Source organism: Colias philodice, chromosome 15 (genome assembly GCF_061535455.1).
Source record: "Colias philodice isolate Cphi_HAF_F1 chromosome 15, ilColPhil1 Martin Lab GWU primary, whole genome shotgun sequence".
In the NCBI taxonomy this organism is placed as follows: Eukaryota; Metazoa; Arthropoda; class Insecta; order Lepidoptera; family Pieridae; genus Colias; species Colias philodice.
This window is the reverse complement of record NC_143100.1, coordinates 12,369,768-12,391,318: the sequence shown is the minus strand read 5'-3', so window position 1 is coordinate 12,391,318 and position 21,551 is coordinate 12,369,768. Positions and strand designations below refer to the sequence as shown.

At 32.2% G+C, this 21,551-nt stretch overlaps 5 protein-coding genes across 5 annotated transcripts; 1 reads left to right on the top strand and 4 right to left on the bottom strand.

Moving 5' to 3' along the window:
* Positions 1-2,082: 2,082 nt before the first annotated feature.
* On the bottom strand, positions 2,083-3,263 carry LOC149482565 (uncharacterized). The gene is made up of 2 exons (XM_089704069.1): positions 3,056-3,263; positions 2,083-2,982 (listed from the first exon to the last, which is right to left on the bottom strand). Exons 1-2 carry the CDS (start codon positions 3,120-3,122, stop codon positions 2,651-2,653), a joined length of 399 nt encoding a protein of 132 aa, XP_089560195.1. The 5' UTR covers positions 3,123-3,263; the 3' UTR covers positions 2,083-2,650.
* A 169-nt stretch (positions 3,264-3,432) lies between these two features.
* Positions 3,433-5,704, bottom strand: LOC149482564 (uncharacterized). Its single transcript, XM_089704486.1, has 5 exons — positions 5,610-5,704; positions 4,936-5,069; positions 4,336-4,546; positions 3,975-4,062; positions 3,433-3,706 (listed from the first exon to the last, which is right to left on the bottom strand). The coding sequence occupies exons 2-5, from the start codon at positions 5,062-5,064 to the stop codon at positions 3,598-3,600; spliced, it is 537 nt and encodes a 178-aa protein (XP_089560612.1). The 5' UTR covers positions 5,065-5,069; positions 5,610-5,704; the 3' UTR covers positions 3,433-3,597.
* Positions 5,705-7,295: 1,591 nt separating this feature from the next.
* LOC149482563 (uncharacterized) lies at positions 7,296-9,736 on the bottom strand. The gene is made up of 5 exons (XM_089704451.1): positions 9,605-9,736; positions 8,712-8,880; positions 8,158-8,378; positions 7,781-7,911; positions 7,296-7,571 (listed from the first exon to the last, which is right to left on the bottom strand). The coding sequence occupies exons 1-5, from the start codon at positions 9,734-9,736 to the stop codon at positions 7,394-7,396; spliced, it is 831 nt and encodes a 276-aa protein (XP_089560577.1). The 3' UTR covers positions 7,296-7,393.
* Positions 9,737-10,288: 552 nt separating this feature from the next.
* Positions 10,289-12,348, top strand: LOC149482562 (uncharacterized). Its single transcript, XM_089704088.1, has 5 exons — positions 10,289-10,426; positions 10,866-11,037; positions 11,375-11,595; positions 11,779-11,909; positions 12,168-12,348. The coding sequence occupies exons 1-5, from the start codon at positions 10,289-10,291 to the stop codon at positions 12,346-12,348; spliced, it is 843 nt and encodes a 280-aa protein (XP_089560214.1).
* A 1,213-nt stretch (positions 12,349-13,561) lies between these two features.
* On the bottom strand, positions 13,562-20,985 carry LOC149482561 (uncharacterized). The gene is made up of 4 exons (XM_089704256.1): positions 20,226-20,985; positions 17,434-17,653; positions 15,653-15,845; positions 13,562-14,618 (listed from the first exon to the last, which is right to left on the bottom strand). Exons 1-4 carry the CDS (start codon positions 20,877-20,879, stop codon positions 14,477-14,479), a joined length of 1,209 nt encoding a protein of 402 aa, XP_089560382.1. The 5' UTR covers positions 20,880-20,985; the 3' UTR covers positions 13,562-14,476.
* Positions 20,986-21,551: the final 566 nt, after the last annotated feature.

The window sequence follows — 21,551 nt, the reverse complement described above, 5'->3', positions numbered from 1 at the left end:
ATAAAAATAATATCTTTATTTTAAACAATGTTTCAATATGAGATGAGGAAAACTTAGATATTTTTTTACAATTAATTATGCGAAAACATGTTGTTTTTGTATTGAAATTTATGATTAATCCTACAAAAACAATTACCTTGAAAATGAAGATCTACCTGTAATTAATATTTGTAATTTATTTTATCCGTTTAACATAATATAATGAAAGTAATAATCATAGGGAAAAAAACTTAAATGATCAACTAATTCACTTGAGCCTTAAAATATCATGCTGTATAATGTAACATAGTAATAAAAATAATCTAATGGCTAACTTCGGCTCACACTTTTTTTAATAAAAAAAAATACGTGTGGCACTCAAAGACTGCCGCGGTAAAGCTATTGCAAAGCTTCGCTTTGCTGTGCCAGTTGGAGTGGGGGGTGTTAGGTTTTTTCTTTACGGAATTTTTACATTCGGTCGCCGCGCTCAGTCTGAGATAAAAGCTATGCAATAGCTTAAAAGAAACTTAACTTGCATATAGAAGTTAATTTGTAGCAATTGTTGTTGTATTATCTTCTAGGTACAGGATATTTTTTCAAATTTCCACAGTAGGTTTAGTATCAGTTTTGAACTTTTCTTATGTTTTTCGTTTTAATTATTTACTCAATTTATTCTTTCAGGAGATGCAAATTGAATTTCAATTATTATAAAAAATTAATAATAAAATAAAAAAATAATTGTGTAATCAATAACCTTGCCTAATTGAAAATGGTAATTCCTGTACTGTCTGCAAAAATACCCTGTATATAGGTAAAATATAGAACCATAATATAAAGTATAAATAGTGTGAACCTTTACTAAGGAACAAATTTGAACTTTGAACTATAAAAAGCCAAGTTCCAAGAAACATTATTATAAGTCATACATCATTAATATGTTTACAGGGTTAGAACAATATAAAGATACATTAAAAAAGAATAACATATTATGCTTAAACATTCAGTCTTTGGCGACATTGAGCATAGACAAACAATATTATAAAATAAATTTAACAATATTGAAACTTATTCAGATTCTTCTGTTGTACCACAGAATATATAATGTTGTACCACACAATATAATAATATTATGTAGTTGTTCTTATAATGTGTGTTTTTTCGTACATTTTATTTCACTGGTTAATTTTGTGACTATAAACAAAATCAGAGAATGAGTAGCTTTTCTGATGCAAATAAAATAAGAGCGTGTATTCTGAGCACACGTGTCAGAGTTGAAACTTCTTTAGTAAGATTCAAAGATACGAAAATCGTCGCTTTTCTCCATGGCGTCATGGTATTGCCATGACGCGACCTTGAAATTTTACTCTTAACACACCTAAAGAAGTGTCATTTCCATAATGATTGAAATGGTCTGAATTGTTCTTCATTGTGACTCACATCAATGCACCAAGAAAATATCACTTACAGATATCTACAATGTTTTTCAAAACAAGATCAATAAATAAACAAATACAAACACAGCAAATAAACAAATTAATATAAAAAATAGAAAACTTTATTATTAGAAAAATATTATGTTACAATTTATGTTATTTTATCGACCCTATAAGAATGTTCACATGATTATAATTGCACATTAAAACATTCTGTATTTATGTACAATGTTTTGTACAGCAATAAACATTCATATCACATTTATTTATGAAGGCATTTAATATATTATTATAGGTATTTTATGAATGCGAGATATTTTATTATGTACAAGAATTACTTCAATTTTGTTACCCGAATAGACACATCAACATGTATTATAATGCAGTATTATAATCAGTATTATTATTAGTTTTACAAAAATTTGATAATAAAGTGAACAAATATGTTAATCAATATAATGAGTAATATTTGTGCAATCAATGACAATATTGATACAAAAAATATTGTGAGAAGATTAAAGTAATGACCTATATTAAAAATATATAAATTTCTTGACATTCCTATTTGATTGCTTCCATCATAATATTATGTTTACAAATTGGTGTTTGAGAAGCCCACAGTTGACTGTTACAATATGTCCAGAATAATACGGGCATTTCTCCGTAATATTATGTTATTTTGATATGTTATAGTCAATCCCAAAACACTAATCTCTTTGCGGAAGGACTGTTTTATCTTAGAAAGCAAAAGCCATCGGGCAATCTTTGAAATATATTTGAATTTCACCCTTTGAAGTCAGCAGCAGTTTCGGCCGTAGGCAAACACAGTATAGGCATCACACGCGCATAAGACACCTCAGCTAGACAATAACTGATGAAAATTGTTTAATAAAAGGTTGAAATATTACATTTATTTGGGGTTTGACAAAGTCATTATGCCAGACCTGAGGTTTGACCAGTCGAACCTAAGAGTGCCCGAGCTTCTGGGTTTGACTATAACAGATATTATACACAAAGTAATAACTTAATGAAGCCTAAAGAATGAAATGAGTATGAGCTTAAATAACATATAACAATAAAAAAACTTAGAAGTCAGAGAGTCAAAATACCCATTCATGATAAAATACACAAACTGAAAGTGGGTATATATTTTACAAAACAAAACAACAATATCAACAATATTATTTACATTTCTGATGTCGCCTTGTAAAACATTAGAAAAGCTAATCTTTACTAGACTAAGGACTTAATGGGGGATCATCTTGCCCTATCATAACGTCTTCATACATAACATCGTTGTTTCTTCTCAAGTCAATCTTCTGCCTTATATACTCAATTAAATTGTATTTCCTTATAACTAATACTAGACCGACGACAACAAGCGCTATAGTAAAGATGGATACAATAGCAGCAGTGACGTCGTGACTAGCAGCCGAGTCGGGGGTTGGGAACAAGCAATCTTCACCCTCCCTCACTAAGTCGTCAGGGCATACGCACTGATCGTATTTACATACTTCGTTCTTACCCGGACACGGCTCTAAACTGCTCGTATTGCAGGACAGGATGTGCTCTGTTAAAAAGAATAAAGCTCTAGAATAACACGAGCCGGACGAATTGATTCAATTAAATAATAGCCTACTTACCCGTGTTCGTGCAATGTATGAGATTTAGTAGTATCGTTGCAATTATTTCGATGACCGTTATACCCATTGTTTCTGGATAGTTTAAGCTTCGGTTATCACATCACAAATCGTTGGAAAGTATAGAAGTTTTTGGCTTATTTTGCTGCCGATGAATCCAGCCTTGATTCGGATCGCGCAAGCAAAACAAAAGTCAAATGTCAACTGTCAAACAGCAAAGCTAACGTCAACGTTTGTTGTTGTGTCATGTTCAAAGGCAAGGGCCTTGAACATCACGTCATAACGCGTGTTGTGGCGTAAATACATAGATTATTTATTTATTTTAGTTTAAATAAATAAAACAAAGTATTATTTTATTATTATTAATTTATTTTCCATGTTACAAAACAATATAAAATATAGTGTTGAACTTTATACTGTTTCACAAAAACTCCAAAAGAGGGCGTTATTTTAAATGTTGAACATTTCTTTGGTACCAACGCAAGAAATCAAAAATTCTTATTTTTTACATTAACTACATACTTTCAATTGCTTATCAATTATAATTACTTAAAATTATATTCTTCCCCTGTTCCATACGTATATTTTTCTGGTAGAGTATAATCTGCTGGATCATAACCAGAAACTTCTATGTTGTGGTCATTCGGTCCTTCTCTGTAAAGGAAAGAATAATAATAAGTAACTTTCAAATAAATAATAATTGTTAGGTAATTTTAATGATTAGTCATGGACTTATCATATCCATAAATATATTCAGTTCAAACTTTGAATATTATTAAAATGGTTAAAAATTTAAAATATATCATAGGCAAGCGTTTGCGATAATATTTTTATAAGTGGGCATTTCCAGTAATAAAATCATGTTCAAAACATCATAATAATCCTAATATTGCAAATAGGTAAGTATCATAACAAATCATACCTGAGTTCCTCGTGGTTCTTTTTTTTCTTTGGTCTTTCCTCTGCTTCGTGTTCTTCTTCGTCATTTTCTGGTTCACGATATGCATCAGCTGAAGAAAAGTTATAAGTATTATTATAAATTCAAATTTAAATTGATAGCGTCCCGCATATAATAATTATTAATTATGTATAGGTATCTACCAACAAATCTTATGTACTAGCCACTAGGTATAGGTACCTAACACTATTTCGCATACATAACGAAAATAATTCTGTGACTAAAAGAATACTGCTATATTCTCTGTAACTCTCATTAATGAAATGAATATTTTTTTATTACTACCTAGTATTATATAATATGTAATAATAATTCTCTGTATCACCTTTCCTCTCATTCTTATGACTGTGAGCGCCAGCCTGTCCCTCGTCTTCTAACCCATAGGAGTCTTGTTTTTCAAACTCGTAGTTGTCACCCGCCTTCTTATGGAACGAGTCAAAATGTTGATAGCCTTTCTTTCCACCGCCTGTCTTCTTCCGTGAGTAACCTATCTCACCATCACCTTCATTTTCGTAGGATCTGTGGTAATCTTCAGGCTATAAAAAAAGCAATATTAGGTAGAGTTTATTTTGCACGCGTAGTTATTGAAGAGAACAAATGAAAATCAATTATAGAAACAGATGTGTATTGTATTACATAGTGTCCAGCAAAATAGTGTAGGTAATATATCTTTATTAATAACATCCATCATCTGGTTTAATCTGCTATTTGATTGAATGACTAGCGTGTTCATTGAATGACAACATTCAACATAAACACTGTATGCTTACGAATATACGCTGCTCAAAAAGTACTTGACCGATTTAAAAAAAAACATTACCGTTATAAAGTTACTAACAACGGTCAATCCGGGCGAAACCGGGACAGAGGCGTATAAAAGCTCTTTATACCTAGTAATACGAATGATTCATAGTAAGTTACTTACCCCCGCAGACCGAGCTGGTCTAATGTAGGTGCCGACGGTGTGGGAATCGTCTGCCAGCATGAGGTCCTGCAGCACGGGCGACGCTACCGCCAGCTGTAGTAAACTTAGCGCTAATATCTTTAACTTCATGTTTTCTGAAAATTATTATTGTTAGTCAATTTAAATTCGAAGATTTTAATAATTATTAATTACCTACCTAGGTGTGTGTATTTCTACTTTAATTTTGAAGCGACGGAATACTTGTATGATATTTTACAGGAATAATAATTTAATGGCAATTTATTTTCATTTAATTTGCTGATCTAGGTAGGTACCTAAATGTTAAAAGCTCGGTTCCTTTGATATTACCCAATAGAGCAATGGTAAATCTAATATAATATTATAATATGTGAATATCATGATAACATTAAAAAAAACTATTCTATGTACGTATCTATAATATATTTGTAAACTTCATATTAATTATAATATTTATTTCTTTTTTTAAACTCATATAATTATGAGCTTCCTTTCACAGGAAAAGAGCGCCAAGAAGCGTCAAATTTTATTTTAATAACACAAATAGGTTATGTCTTCAATGTTCAACATCTCTGTTCATTTTAAGAATTAAAAAAAACTGATAAAAAATTCCATTACACTGTTTGTTAAATAAAGTAACCAATCTTATTACTTACAACAAAAAATTCTCTCCGACCCAACCGTCAGACTAGCTCATACAAGAAACCAACTCTTTTTATATAACAGCTGATTGCAACGATTTATCTTTCCCAATCTGAACTACAAAATAATTCATTTATGGTGTTCCAGTATTCAATGGCTATATAAAAATTAAAACTATGTTAAACTGAACCTAATATAAAAAAAATAAAATAACGCGCAAAAAATCATGATCATCGGCTAACATTAATTAATTTAGAATTCATGATAATTAAACCAGCTAGCCGCTGTGGCATAAGTTTTGCATACTTACAAGCGTAAGTCCCAGAGCCAGGTTTAACAATATTATCCTATTTTATTAATTTGAATATTGAAAAATAAATTTTCATATTTGCTAAATATGAAAATTTAGAACAATTCGGATCTTATGCTTATAAAATAACCTATCCACGATAAGAACATAATATTAATGCTCTCTAATGCTCGTAACATTTTGAACCGTGAAAAAAAATGGCGTTAGTTTTTTGCCCTAACGACAAAATAAAGCCAATGAACTGATCTAAAGGTATAATTAGATAATTAACTCATTCAAGGATCGATTTTCCAGTTACATGCACAACAGTCCGATACTTAAATAGCTTTTTATTTAATTTCAACAACGGTTGCTTCACTGCGTTGCCAAAGGTTCAGGTGAATCAATATAGGTTTCTAAATTATCTTACAAACGGTTTGAATTAAGATCTTTACAAAACTGTTTTTTATCGTTGAAATAATTGGAAGTTTAATGAAAATGTAAAACTATTTTTTAGATTTATTGTTTGTTGTTAAAATTAAATAAGGTGCATTGGGGTATTATATCTTACTTAATTTTATTCTATTAGCACTATGCACATTAGGTTTGGATGCAGGCAGTCGTAGTAGACGAAATTTTATAAGTAAAGGTACTTATCATCGTAATTTAAAACTAATAATAATCAAAAATAATAATCAAATCGTTTTGAACGATTTTGAATCAGATGAGTAATCTATTCATACTAAACTATTTAAACGTGTTGTGGTCGTAACGTAAGCTTCGGTTGGATAAATACAAAAGATTTATTTTCAACACTAGTTGAGTCATCAAGGTACCATTGCACGTATTCCTACAAAAGATAGTAGAATGAAATGTAAGTTTTTGTGTTGAAAGTTCCTTTGTTATGTTCGGTGTAGCGTAATATTTGCGGTCAACGTTATTTTAAGTTTAAATTGATTATTATTTTTTATGGGAATAGAAACCATACAACGCATTATGTAGATTAATATAATATGATAGAAAACGTATCTAATTAATATGGTTTTATTTTCTTGGTCTATGGACTGGTTTTATAATATTACTTAAAGTAAACAATTACGGACAGCTGAAATTTTTGTTACAATTGCGCGTTTAATAAATCGCCTTATAAACATCGTTAATTGCTTAGGTTAATAGAATCATAATAGAATATCGTTTATCATGAAAATCTGTGTTAATTTAACTCATCTGAAAGTTTGTTATCATGAGTAAAAGCCTGTGCCTTGATTATAGTGGACACTAAACTTTGCGCGTTTTGGATGGGAAGAAATTGATGATAATAATAACCTTCACTTCTTTATCGTAGGTTGTATACGTAGTATATTATTATTAGTCTGTGTCGTAGGATAAAAAGACGAATGAAATTACTTTAATCGAAACAAATATTGTACCTATGGGGGAGATAAAATTAAAATGCAGCTGTATTAAAATGGATTTTATTAGCAGCCGTCAACAATACATAGGTAGGAATTATTTTCGTAAGGGAAAAGCTGTGTAAACAGTGATATGATTTTTCGCTTCAGAACTCTGCACTTCACCTTTGTCTTCTTTTAATGTTTCTTTGACGCACTCTTTGATTGCGTCGGGTTGGACTTCGTAGGAAAATTCCCATTCCTTCTGGAGATTCAGGCTACTGAGAGCTTTTGTTCTGCAAAAAAATGTCACATATTGTATACCTACTTTAAACATTAATAAAACAATGACTAAATTAAATTGACACAATAAAAAATGGCCTCTATTTATACGTCTTTGTTTGTGTATCTTAAAAAAAGTAAGTAACAACTCTGATCTAAAATAAATATTTTTTTATCTTTTATCCTGCCCAAATGAAAATAAGATCTATCAATGAATACTCACATAGATTCATTAGTAACATCAAACCGGACGAGAGGAAATCCCGTGTCCCGACCTCTCTGTAGCGTATTTCTTGCTAGCATTAGTGCAATCTCCGCAGACTTAGGAGAATCTGGAGGTATCATCAGAACTACCTATTGAAAATGGTCATGATTATTTATTTGCTCTTAAAGAATCACTGTAGTGTGTAAAGCTATTATTATTTTGCATTACATTGCATTTTCAATTTATTACAATTATTGTAGCATCAAAAGCCAATTATTTTAAGTTACCTGGAGTTTGTGTATCTGAGCTATTTTATCGAGTGAGTAATGTACCTACATACAGGATTCAGTAAACGATAGATTGTAACTATCTCCATTTTATTATAACACACATACCTGCATAACAGTATGCACATTGTATTTATCATGCAGCCCTGGGGCTCGCAAGCAGTGCGCAGTGAACATCATGAGCTGCCTGGACTTGGTGCAGCGCACGCAGCGGGCCCACTTCTCCAGGAGTGTGGCGTCCCAGGGACACACGGAGGTGCTGAGGGCGAGGCCACGGATGGTGCCCCAAGTGCGTTTGGCCTCTTGCTGCTCGGCTAGCATGGAGTGACCTGGGAAATATAAGGCTTTGTTTATGGTAGAGCAAGCAAAGGTAAGTTTTAGAATTTCCGGAGTATTACATTTACTTGTCAAATATTACTAATTGAAATAATATGATGTTTCTTTTAATCAGCTTAAAGAACAAACGTTTTTGTGAAACTTTTAAACATATTGCATTCAAACTAAAAATATAGAACGACTTAAAAAATCTAACATTGTTAGATTTTTTAATTCAACAATATCATGAAATGACTACTTCACAGCTTAATTCCTCAAGTTAATTAAAAGCATCAAGAAAGCTTTAAGTTATCTATGAAAAAGGAATATTGTATTTTAAAAGTAACCTTGAGCAAGAGTCCTGGCGACGAAGTCTCCCAGAATCAAATTATGTGAGCTGTTAGGTGTTAGGTTTGGCCACGTGACCCGGGCGTGTTCCTTGACGAAGCGCAGAATGCGCGGCACGTCGGTTGGCCGTGCTCGCCGGACGCGGATCCTTTCTTCATTTTGTGGGACCTATGCGAATATAGAAGTAGTTGCTTGAATAGATATAGTTTTAAAAACGTTGTGGCTTTGTTGATTGTATATCTATACAAATATTATAAAGAGGAAAGGTTTGATTTTTTGTTTGTTTGTTTGTTTGTATGAATTGAATAGGCTCCGAAACTACTTGGCAGATTTGAAAAATTCTTTCACTGTTGGAAAACTACATCATTTCTGAGTGACATAGGCTAGGTTTTATCCCGGAAATCCCACGGGAACGGGAACTATGCGGGTTTTTTTTTGAAAACACGGGCGAAGCCGCAGGCGGAAAGCTAGTTATATAATAAGTATAGATGGTAAATTAACTTAGGCATCGTCTATTGAATCATGCGCATTATTGATATAATAAGAGAACTACTTAGAGAGTTACCTAACTTACTAATTTATGAAATAAATAATGTTGAACAATGGATTAAATGTTTTTTCACAATGTTAAAACGTGACAAAATCATAGCCCACTCGTTATGTTATATTTAACTAGCTGTGCTCCGCGGTTTCACGCGCATTGCTCCGCTCCTGTTGGTCTTAGCGTGATCCTATAGCCTTCCTCGATAAATGGGCTATCTAACACCGAAAGAATTTTTGAAATCGGACCAGTAGTTCCTGAGATTTTTGCGTTAAAACAAACAAGCAAATAAATAAATAAACAAACTCTTCAGCTTTATAATATTAGTATAGATGAGATAATAAGTCCTACCAAGTGTTTAGAAGATGAAGGTGCTTTCGGTTTATCAGCATAATTCCGATAGTTCAACACATGACAGGAGCACACAGCCGGTGACTGGACCCTCGGAGACAGCAGTCTGATTAGTTTGAATGCTATTGACATATTGGTGGAAAAAAATGATATTAATTGGAGCGATTTTCCTTCACCGGCTTATCATCTTGACGGCTGTTTATTTTTGTATAATTTTATAAAATACCGAAGTAGTACAATGGTGGCATGGTGACGGCTGGTCTGACGGTTATGTGTGTTTTAAATTGTCATTTGTATTTAGCATGAAGGTTCCATTAAAATGAGAAAAAATAATATTTATATACCTACTTGTTTATTAGTTAACATCCGGATAATAAAATATTATATTGAGTTTCTCTACTAGTTAGTTTAGTAGTAAATTCCACAAGAAGATTAAGACGCTAAGATGCAAAAGTTTCGACACATTAGTCTTTAAAATAATCCTTTAAATTCTTCTTTGTAATTATTTTTCTTTCTCAAACGCCTTGTCAGTAAAAAATATAATTTCTGTCACTATTTGAACATGTTTTGCACATAAAAACACAAATTAAAACCACCTAATCGTTCATCTAAAAATGCCGTATAAAAAGTGAATTAACTATCCAAAAAATGTTGAAATAGATTATTTACGTCGTCACAAACAAAATGAATTGCATTAAGTTGTTGGGCCGCAATGTTTTAAAACTATCGAGTATTCCGCGCCAGTCTTGCAATCTGCAGTTCAAAAGATTTAGAAAACCATCTCCTTGCGATGTCTGTCTATTTCCTCCAGAAAAGAAACCAGTTAGTATCTACATATCTACTGTTTAAAATATAAAAAAGACGAATGAGTGTTTATCAGTGACTTATAGCTGTACTCCGCGTGATGATAACCTTCTTCGATAAATGGGCTATCTAACACCGAAAGAATTTTTCAAATTGGACCAGTAGTTCCTGAGATTAGCACTTTCAAAAAACAGACAAACTCTTCAGCTTTATAATATTAGTGTGGATGAGATCATCATCATCATTGTTTTTTTCTAAAAAAATACATGTTTCCTGCTTCGGAAAGAGAGTTATGAGGGCTACTTAGTCTGATCTAAATATACTTACTAAATCTTAGTTTATCTGCTAATTGTTTCATTGCAAATAAGATAAAGATTCAGTAAATAAGCTGTAAGTTGCTGCTAATTTCACAACGATTAATGTATATTTTTTAATAACATCTATCATTTATTATCAGTGCTTCGACCTCCGCAATGTTAGCATCGAGATTGGAGGCAACAAGCACGGCAAGATCATCCGCTCGTTTCTGGAGAACCAGTACTGGCCCCGCGAGCCCAGCGTTGTTGGTCTCTGGATGTGCCACAACTCTTCCTATCTAGATGTCCTGTCTGACAAGTATGCGCATTCTGGTAAGTGGTTTAACTGTGTTGTGTATGATTTTTTTTCTCTGTTAGGAAAATTAAGCAGAATGAATTGTAGGTACAGTAATATTAGGCTCTTTATTACCGTAGTTATATATGACGTTCTACAACCACGGCGTTATGACTGATTAAAAAAAAATATATCTACGGTTAAAGTTGAACCAAAAATTTTACGAAAGATTTGTTTTATGCAATTTCAGTAACATTGATAAGCTATGATATTGAAAAGCATTAAAGAATAGATTATCAAATGTTAAAAAGGTAGAGGAAATCTTCTTATCTTCATAATATTAGTTACGTTCCTCAATTAAACTTTCCTTATCAGGTGATCGTTTCCTTGCCTGGGAGTACATTCCAAGGACAGGAGAGAACAAACTGATTGGAGTATGTGTGGCAAACAAAGTGTTTCCCTGGGCAGTTGACGAGTTAGAGGAGTGGGCACATTACACTGCCTCGAGGCCAGAACGGAACCGCATGTACTTCTGTGCGCATTGTATACGGAGCCCTAACTTGTTTAAGAAGTTTAATGTTGCGTATTTGTATGATGTGAGTGTGATTTCTTGGAAATAAAACTATAATAAGGCAAATAAATGAAGATGGGCTACATGATTAAACTATGATATTTCAATGAATCTTTTCATAAATTGCCGGCGGATGATAAATAGATAATTAACATTGAATTATGGTAAATATTTTATCGATTACTGATATCTATTTAATGATTATCAGGTTGAAGTTCTTGGTACTGCTGCGGAAGTATCAGGTCAGGGTGTGGGCACGATGCTTCTACAAAAGGTTTTAAATCAAGCAGAAGAGCTTCGGCATCCTCTTGTCCAGGTTGTGGCCGTCAGCCAGTACACGTAAGTGATATAATTTAGTAATCTTTCAGGTAAACAACTGTTACAACTATTCCGTCAAACAATCTCATTGATTTTTAGCAAGAATTATGAAAAACATTTTTAACCTATCAGGCTTTCTAGTGTTAAAATTGTTAATTTTGCATATTGCTGTAAAGTTACGCTATGATATTTTAAATTATATTTAATAGTGGGCTAATTTTACTAGATATTAAAGTCTTTGTTTGTATTTTGTAAATAAATATTTTTTTTTTATTACAGTGCAAAAATATGCGAGAAATGCGAAATGAAAATGGAATGGTCCATGGACTATTCCGAGTTCATAGACGACTCTGGCCAGCGCGTGTTTTTCCCGCGCAGTCCGCACCAAAAAGTTTCTATTTACGTGAAATACTTTGACCCGAAAATTGGCGGGAGACAGCCATGCTTACCTCCGTTCTGATTTTTTATCATGTATCTTGTAAAATTTACAAATTGATTAAACTGTATTTTAAGATTTCTATAGTCGTTTTATTTCTTTCTTTGACTATTGTTTAAAGTTTATTTCTTTATTTTACAATGATATCATAAATCATAATTATTAAAAGAATAGTTAAACATGCATAGCACATAAGGCAACCTTATCGCTTATAAGCGATCTCTTCCAGGCTTAAGTTTAAACCATTATCGAGCTGAAGTAATGTAGTGATTTAAATGCTATCTATAATTAATTATTGAAAAGCATTCTACAATGATGCATAGATAATAGATATGACAAATAAATAATACTTTATAGGAGCTTAGTGATACAATTATTATAGACCCAAATATACGGTTTTTGTTTCCTAGTAACTCTCAAATTACAACAATTACTCAATATTTTGAATGACTTGACTATTCAAGCGATTTATCTTTCCTTTCTAAATACCTAATGATACTGTGTGAAACAAAGGGTATTTCCATAGAAATCTAAATAACAAGACACTAGAAGTCGTAAGCGTGCGTGACCTTGTCGCCACTCAGGTGATTTGCACATCACCAGTGCATTCGTCACTGTTCAGTTGCTCTGGAGACGTATGAGTGTATACATGGTGTGTTTCAGCAATTCCCATTGCGGATATTCTTCCACAAGTTGTAATTATACTTATAAAGGAATAATATTTCATCGGAAAATATTTTTTTTTAGAAATAATGCCGTTTTTCCTTAAAATTATAGAATATTTACAAGTATTACGAGTGTCACCATAGTAATCGAAATAACAATGAATGACACAGTCGACCATTCTTATTATCACGTTTGTTCGTATTGGACCAAAAAGTCTCATATACTTAGGGATGTTATTCTAAAATAAACCGTAAATTCGTGCGTTAGGATACATATTCAAAAGCTTAATTTAATAGATAAGTTAGTTTTCACTAAAATCAAGCTGTCCAATAAAAGGCATAGTTTACTTGTGTGTACTGTTTAGCTTTCGGTTTGAATGTGTTGATTTTGGCGACAGCGGTTTTCATACGAATTATGACATTACAGCACTTCTATGTGTCTTGTTATTTAGATTTCTATGGGTATTTCTTTTTCAACATTGGATGAGTAAGGAATTGTTTAGCGATCAAAGCAGTATTTTTAAATGTTATTGGTATAGGCCTTTTACTTAATGTAGAAATGAAACCATAAAAATGAGGCACATATTTATTATTTACCATTTTATATTATAAAAAATACAAAACCTGTGTAATAATAATACTGGGATAGGCGAAATAATTTATACTTATAAATAACACCCTATACACTTCAAAGCAGGTTGCGTGATCTCATGGCGAAAAAGTATTAAAAATTAAAATTATTATAGTACATTTTCATATGCCTTAACTTCTCAAAGTTCAAGGAAAGATGACAATTAAAGATTTCATCAGAAGGCAATATTTATATTCTTTAGAAACTTAAACAAATAAAAGACAAAATGAAACTGTATCAATAGATCTAGTGCAAACAATAGTAGATCTATGTCTTAATATTTAAATTGCACATCGAGAACACCTTGAGGTATTTCTGTAACAAAGTGTACACAATTGCAACCTTTCTAAATAATAAATATTTTCAAAGGCAACCTCGCTGCCAGCCATACTTATTTCATTAAATATGTATTTTCTGAGCCAGGAACAATAACCTCTAATCACAATACAAATAATAACCAAAGCTTGCTTAACACCAACCGTATATCTTATCAAATGCTATGCTAATAATTATTGTGGTATATATAAGGAAGGGTGATGAAGGCTATTCTCTATTCACTACATCAAACACAACACTAAACTTAGAAAATGACGCAAAGAAGTAGATAACCTAATGATTGATTGATTTTAAAGAGATTGAAGTTGGATTAAATTTATAAGTACTTCATTTTTGGAAAAATCTCAATCAGCAAGATTCTTTTTTCAGACATCTCTTTCTTAATGTTACCTACATACCACAACAGGGAAATCACAGACACAGAAAATGTGCAGCAAAAATTTGACACAATCAAATTTATGGGCTTGAACATTTTCGCTATATGGTTACAATATTAAACCTAATCACTAGGGGCTACAGTCTAATTCTTCTTAGCATATCCCCACTGGGAGCCGCCTTCCTTCGCGCCTTTCTTGCCATGCTGCGAGTGGTGTTCGTGGTGGTCTTCGTGACCGGCTTGACCTTTGTACCCGCGGTGGTCGGCGTCTACGTGACCCTTTTTACTGTTGGAAAAAGTATAATAATTTTAGTATTTGTTTACGATTTGGAAGCTTTTAATTACATAATACACTTTGGTCTATTTTTGATGATTTAAATTTTATTGGATTTATCTCCATCTGGATTATACTAATCACTACATAGTATAAAACAAAGTCGCTTTTCCTGTCCCTATGTCCCTATGTCCCTTTGTACGCTTAAATCTTTGAAACTACGCAACGGATTTTGATGCGGTTTTTTTTAATAGATAGAGTGATTCAAGAGGAAGGTTTATATGTATAATAACATCCATTAAATAGTGGAGATGTACTGTTATTTTTGAGGTTTCTAATGTGATGTCGTAAAAAATTACATTGTTTCCGCTTATATTGCAAACGCAGGCTGAACCCTACGAGTTTTATCAAAATAATGTACTAAGTATTATACACATTGAAAAGGTCTACAGAAAAGTCCGCGATGGTATATGTCTATCTCTTATGGATAACCCACAATAACATTTTTTTGTCATTTACTTTTTACGACAAATAATAGCTAATTTTCGAAGCGATTTTCACCAATACAGCATTAATCCTTAACCAATTAAATACCTTGAATACATTGTTCATTTAATATAGATCTATATGGCACTTTACACCGTATGATAATTTTCGAAGATATTACAGATTTAAAAATTGCGGGACGTAGCGTTTGCGGCGGTACCGGCCGGCCGGCCGCTATGTTTTTATATACAACGTTCACGGGGCGGGTCGCTAGTAATAAATAATTAAAGTAGCCATAAATTAATATTAAAATATTAAAGTGCAAAGTTCGAGTCAAGAAGATTTCCATACACTTCAGTAATTAGCAAATATTAAAACTTTAATATTTTTCAACCTACAACCTATATAGAGATTAAAAGCACACACAAAACTCAAAGTATGATGATGTAAAACAAAAAAGGTTCGACATAGTAATATAATGCATTCCTTGCACGACCTTGACTACAGTCTAAACCCTCATTGCGTTCTTCCTACAGGAACAAACATTTATGTTTTCTCACCTATATCCATTCTTGCCCTTCTCCACAAAGTCATGACCAGCGTTCACGTGGTGAGCCTTCTTCTTGCCGCTCTCATTGGTGGCGTGGCGGGCGTTGAACTTGCCGTAGCGGTGGTGCTCGCCGCCCTTGTGGAAGTCGTCGTAGAACTTATGTTCCTTGTGGAACTCGTCCTTGTGGTATTTGTTGTGGAAGCCTGGGAAGTGGAACGTTGTTGGATAAATCTAAATTACACCAATTATTTCGTGTACGCTCGTATATATCTTATTGGATTAAGGTGTACGTTCGTGTCGATGTGATGCTAATTTTGAGAAAGGACATTATGAATAATTAATTTATATCCAAAGTAGATAATCATGTTCAGTCCAGTAGATAATGTTTTGCTAAATGAAAATGAGGATGATGATGAGGACGTAGGATATTGGCTTCTTGAAAATGTTGAATTTGCATCCATTCCACTCGTACGTAGGTACCCGGCTTATTCACTGATCATAAAAATCGCAATCGGCAATCGCATATTAAATAAAATTATTAGCGGTACATATCAACGTTTCATTCTTAGATAATTTACTACAAAAGTAAAAGTATTTTTTTACATTTTTCATTAATTTAAGCATCTTTAAAAAATCATCTGCAAAAGCATCTGCAAAAAAGGCTATACACGTTACGACTAGTTAAAAAACCTATTTTTATCTAATAATTATAATAAGTATGTAAAATGTTTATTTTTTTAATTACTTACTCACAAGTCACAACTCACTAGATTTTGTTCTTTCTGTAGATCTGTGTGTTCACTGTTCAACTATTTATTAAGTGTTTATAGAACAAAATGATAACTACTAATTAGCTTACACAAACTTTTGGTTAATATTTTTTCAGTATTATTTCAGTAGTTAGATTTACATGATTGAAGCTTCATCTAGTTCAATCATTCTAGAAGTTTAGAAGTTGGTATGAAGGTTCTCGAACGAGATCTCTAAATTGCAAGGAGCATTTCGTATTTTCGATCGTTTTATATGTCGTCAGCTCGCAAGTGACTGCTGTGCAATAATTGACACGTTTTGAACGCATTCTATTCTAAAAGTAATTGCATACACAATAGTTATGCAAATCTCACTCGCAATATCAATCACGAAATATTACCATTTAATAAATCTAGCACGTTACCCAGTCTAGACCGAGTTACCAAATATTGCACCGACCGCCGCTTTTTTTTTCTTCCACATTGAACTGTATTGTTCTCTTTTGTTATTTTTGCGGTCAAAGTGAAAGTGTATCACCTGTTATATAAAGTTATTTTGTTACAATTCATTGATTATTGACCTCGAGTCTAATTCGGTTAAAATTTCACGGACATGGAAGTTGTGATGTAATCGAAAATTCATTTGTAACGAAAGTTTTTTTTTTAATATTCTGGAACGCTAATTGATTACAAATTTAATGAGAACGGTTGGAGTTTGATGGAAACATTTTACACAAGTTACTCGGTCATTATACACTACAAAACTTCGAAGACATAACAAAAATAAAACAAAAGGTTTGCTTATTAGATCATAATTATTGTGCTAAGAAATATTTTTCATATTAGTTGCTTACATAACTTTCATGTTATGTCAATATTTCAGAACCGATATTTTTAATGTTTTGAAAATAAAAATCAAATTTTTAATTGATTTAACACATTTGACATTGTACATGAACAACTTCATGTAATAAAGCTTATAAAAGTTAATAATTTTAGATAATTTTTACTATTTTGCAGGATAATAAATCTGGTAACTCACCCTTTGTCTTATGTCCTTTTCTGTGTCCCTTTTTCTCGTCAAAGTGCGCTCCCCTCTGTCCGAAAGCCTCCTCCTCATGACTGCCCTTATGGCCAGCATGGTCGTGGTGCTTTCTCTTCTTTCCTGCTGCTTCCTCGTACTCCTTGCGGTGTAGCTCATCAGTCTTGTGTCCCTTACCACCTTTGTCTAGGTAGTGGTTCGATTTGGAACCTTTGGTTGACTGAAATGGAATTTGCTTCGCCTTAAGTTCTGTTATTTATAAATTATTATGTGTCGGGACATCTTTGGGTCATCTTGTATGTATGTATTTGAAAGTGATACCTCTTCATATTAGGATGATTTTTATTATTCAAAATATTATTATCGAATGCAGAATTTCGGAACGTAGCTATTTAACATTTTTATTTTATGAAAATAAAACACGTGAATTCATGAAAACATATAAAACTATTCTACGTAGTTGGAATACGCGGTAGAGAATCAAAGCAAAATTTAAATGTTATAATTATTTGTCTTTTTTTGTACCTACTAGTTTCAATAATCGTATTATTTAAGTAAAATATAAATAGAGATTAAATTAATATAAATAGAAACTTTGCCTTCTTATTAAAACTTAGTTTTCGATAGGTCCTAATAGGTCCCATAGGTAAGTAACCAATGTTAGAACTTAATAAAGGCGCGGATAAAATTTTAATTATTGTTGAATATCAGACCATTGAAACAATACGTAAACAAGTACTAGGTAGTTAATATTTGTACGCATTTCATGGTAAATTAATTTTGTAACTAGTAAAGTAGTTAACATAGTTACTTAACTTGAAAGCAACTATTAAAGGCTTTTATTACTAATTGTAATAAAAACTAAGTAACTATATATACAATTAATTTTAGAAACAAATGAGGTAATCTTGATCTGTTACACTTTCGTAGTTAACAAACGGATCTGATTTTCTTTCATACATATTAACTTACTAATATGAGAAAGTTATACTATACTATCTGTGGTATTTAGCTTTCTTTTATTTTCCCTATACTTCTACAAAAAATACTTGGAATCATATTTTCAATTATAATATTCTTACAATATTCATTATACACACTTCCACATCCATAAAATGATTACTACTTACTTTATTGAATTGAAACAATTATCAATAATTTACTTTTTAATTATTAGGTAGGTATCAAATAATTTCAATCTTGAACTTAAACTCAAAAATTTCTTAAATAATGTAAGTGCTTATTTACATTTATTATAATAAAATATGTCTTCTATCTTAAACAGGGATTATAATATCTCAATTCTTATAAACAATTAATTGCATGTGCATATTTTTGTATAATTTATCATTGTTAAAACATTCGTTAATTTAAATCCGAATCTTTCAGATTACGCGAGACGTTTAAATGTTTGAAAAAATAACTACGTTAAAAAAAACCGACTTCAAAAACGAAAAAGTAAAAATTAAGAAAGATTTGATATCATTAATTACTACATAATATTATTTAGATCTGCTATTTATTAAATAGGTTTGATGATTTATCCCGGAAAGACCACAGGAACGGGAACTATGCGGGTTTTTCTAGGAAAACGTTATATATATATATATATATATATATATATTTTTAACGAAATGTGTGGAAGAGAAAAAAAGTAGTTAAATAATTAAACTTTTTTCATTTATTTTATGCACATGATCAGTCACGTGACAATAATTTCCAAAAAAAGCTTCTATACGTCCAAAAGCTCTGACCCACAACCGTATTTTATACTACAAAATAATGCAAAATATATTGTTTTTTGATTTTGGAGTAGTTGCAATTAATAATATTACTATCTACACTATTATATTAATTGAAAAATATATGCATATTTTAAATATTTATTTGAGAAAAATAATACATAATTAATTTCGATTTCTCAACTATAGTGTCTGTATATTTTGAAACTAGATTATCGCCATTCAAGAAAAAAAAATGTTTTAAATATCAGATCAATTACGAGTTTCGCAATTTAAACTATTTTTAATTTAATATCTTAACTGGCTAAATGTCGAACTTTCTCTAGATCATATTTAAATACCGGATATTAGTTACACGAAATATCACAGTATTGCTGACAGCTAGGGCATGTAACTATCGATATAATAATTACATGCCTGTCTAGACTTGAGAAAGTAGACAGATAAACAAACACAAGTGTTAATCTCGTGACTGTTAAATGCTATAAATACATTCATCTGACGTTGCCAGGTGATTTTGTGACGTTATTGTCGGCCATTGACCATGGCACATTTAGGGACGATTTATTTTTAGGAAACTCATATTATTAAAAAGAAAATAATTTGGACGTTCTTATTTCGTTGTTTTTTTACTTGATTTTCATAAGAATTAATGTAATTTGCTATTAGATTATTATTTTATGTCTCATATTGGTTAAAACAGTAATTCTTAGACATTACTTTATCAGACTAAATTCCTTAAAATAGATAAGTACTTACTAAATTGAATATAATTTGAATAACCTTTTTTTTATATATGTATACGGATGTTTTATTATTTACTTAAAAATTAAAAATAAGCTTTGATAATAATTAGTGTACAGATTACCAATAATGTCAATAAATGATTTATCATATAACTGCATAATGCATTTCCAAATTGAGATTTATATAGTTAGACCGTACATTCTATAGTTTTTTTTATATATGAGCAGTGTTCACGTATTAGATAAATAGTTAAATTTCATTTCTATGATTATAATTAATATTAAAATATTAATAATTAGGTACCTTTCCTCCATGATCAGCGAAATGACTTCCACCCTGTGCATGTCCGAAGCCCTTTTCATAACCAAAAGCGTGAGGCTTGTGACTTTCAACATGGTGTCCAGCTGCAGGGGCCAAGTCTTCTTTCTGCTCTTGAACTATGCCTATCGACGCAGGCTGATTTGTGAATTGTACCGGATTAAAGTTAGCAGGCGCAGGAGCAAGATTCACCGGTCCTGGGACAATTTCTATGGGGTCTGGATGAACACCAAATGTCAAAGGACCCGCGTCGATTTGCGTATTCAAATGCCGGGCTACACGTGCGTTAGGGGGTAGATAGACTTTGTGATAATGTTCCGCACTCGCTGCCAACATTTCCTGGTAAGATGGCGCGGGATAAGAGCCTTCCTCGAAGGGCTCGTATACTTCATACTGATGTACGGGCTGAGCCGATCGTTTTGCTCTATTCAATTCTGTGCCATCATCGTGACAACGTTTGACGCGAACGTGTTCGTCATACGGCCCTTCGACGTGCACATCACGTTTCTCCCTATCATGATAGTCTCTGTAATCGCTGTAGTCTTGTACGTCCTCCTCTTCGACCCAGGGTTCAGCTTCACCGAAGACTTCGGTTGCCAGGGCGACGGCGACGGCGACGACCAAGAGTGCCGCGCGCATTTTTTCTCCGTGTGTACCGCCTTTCACTGTGGAATCGTCGCGGTGCTGCCGGCGACACGACTTTATACCTCGGGGTGGGTAAACACACTGTTTGCTGCGTTTGCGCAGACCGACCGCGGTAGAGGAACTACGGAGTGTAGAAAGCGTTCATAGCCACGCAAATCGGTTCCATTATTCGCGGTTTACCGAATTTAATAAACGTTGACCGTGAATCGGAAAGATTAGATGGATTTGCATAAGATAATATCATTATTAAAAGCACAAAGAACTGTTTGGCAACTGGTGTTTTGTTTAATTCACATAAATTAAATGTTGAATAACGTTTCCGTTCGAATTAATTGTCCGTATTTAAGCAAAAAGGAACCACCCAGCAAAAACGCACTTCTGAGATATCAAAGGATTTACAAAAACATTTGCAGCTCTGTTAGATGAAGTAAAATTAAAATTTATTTTATTTAAATTCATTGATAAATTACTTATTTAAGTATGTGTATATAAATTTGCTCTGAATATTCTTAAACTTTCTAGATAATTAAGAAAATGTGCATGTGGTTCCTTTTAACATTTATCAATTGATAGGTTTTCTCTTATACAAAAAGGAACCACATCCCAGGGATTTAATGATATAAATGAAACTATGTATTTATAATATCGTAATTAAAGCTTTAATTA

Excerpts from the sequence above, each read along its gene's own strand:
- LOC149482565 (XM_089704069.1), bottom strand. The coding sequence starts at position 3,122 with ATGGGTATAACGGTCATCGAAATAATTGCAACGATACTACTAAATCTC. Across the intron at positions 2,983-3,055 it reads CATACATTGCACGAACACGG|AGCACATCCTGTCCTGCAAT; the intron begins GTAAGTAGGCTA and ends TCTTTTTAACAG.
- LOC149482564 (XM_089704486.1), bottom strand. The coding sequence starts at position 5,064 with ATGAAGTTAAAGATATTAGCGCTAAGTTTACTACAGCTGGCGGTAGCG. Across the intron at positions 4,547-4,935 it reads GACCAGCTCGGTCTGCGGGG|CCTGAAGATTACCACAGATC; the intron begins GTAAGTAACTTA and ends CTTTTTTTATAG. Across the intron at positions 4,063-4,335 it reads TCATAAGAATGAGAGGAAAG|CTGATGCATATCGTGAACCA; the intron begins GTGATACAGAGA and ends ACTTTTCTTCAG.
- LOC149482563 (XM_089704451.1), bottom strand. The coding sequence starts at position 9,736 with ATGTCAATAGCATTCAAACTAATCAGACTGCTGTCTCCGAGGGTCCAG. Across the intron at positions 8,881-9,604 it reads CTTCATCTTCTAAACACTTG|GTCCCACAAAATGAAGAAAG; the intron begins GTAGGACTTATT and ends ATATTCGCATAG. Across the intron at positions 7,572-7,780 it reads GATGTTACTAATGAATCTAT|AACAAAAGCTCTCAGTAGCC; the intron begins GTGAGTATTCAT and ends ATTTTTTTGCAG.
- LOC149482562 (XM_089704088.1), top strand. The coding sequence starts at position 10,289 with ATGAATTGCATTAAGTTGTTGGGCCGCAATGTTTTAAAACTATCGAGT. Across the intron at positions 11,038-11,374 it reads TGACAAGTATGCGCATTCTG|GTGATCGTTTCCTTGCCTGG; the intron begins GTAAGTGGTTTA and ends TTTCCTTATCAG. Across the intron at positions 11,910-12,167 it reads GTGGCCGTCAGCCAGTACAC|TGCAAAAATATGCGAGAAAT; the intron begins GTAAGTGATATA and ends TTTTTATTACAG.
- LOC149482561 (XM_089704256.1), bottom strand. The coding sequence starts at position 20,879 with ATGCGCGCGGCACTCTTGGTCGTCGCCGTCGCCGTCGCCCTGGCAACC. Across the intron at positions 17,654-20,225 it reads TCGCTGATCATGGAGGAAAG|TCAACCAAAGGTTCCAAATC; the intron begins GTACCTAATTAT and ends ATTCCATTTCAG. Across the intron at positions 14,619-15,652 it reads AAGGGCAAGAATGGATATAG|TAAAAAGGGTCACGTAGACG; the intron begins GTGAGAAAACAT and ends TTTTTCCAACAG.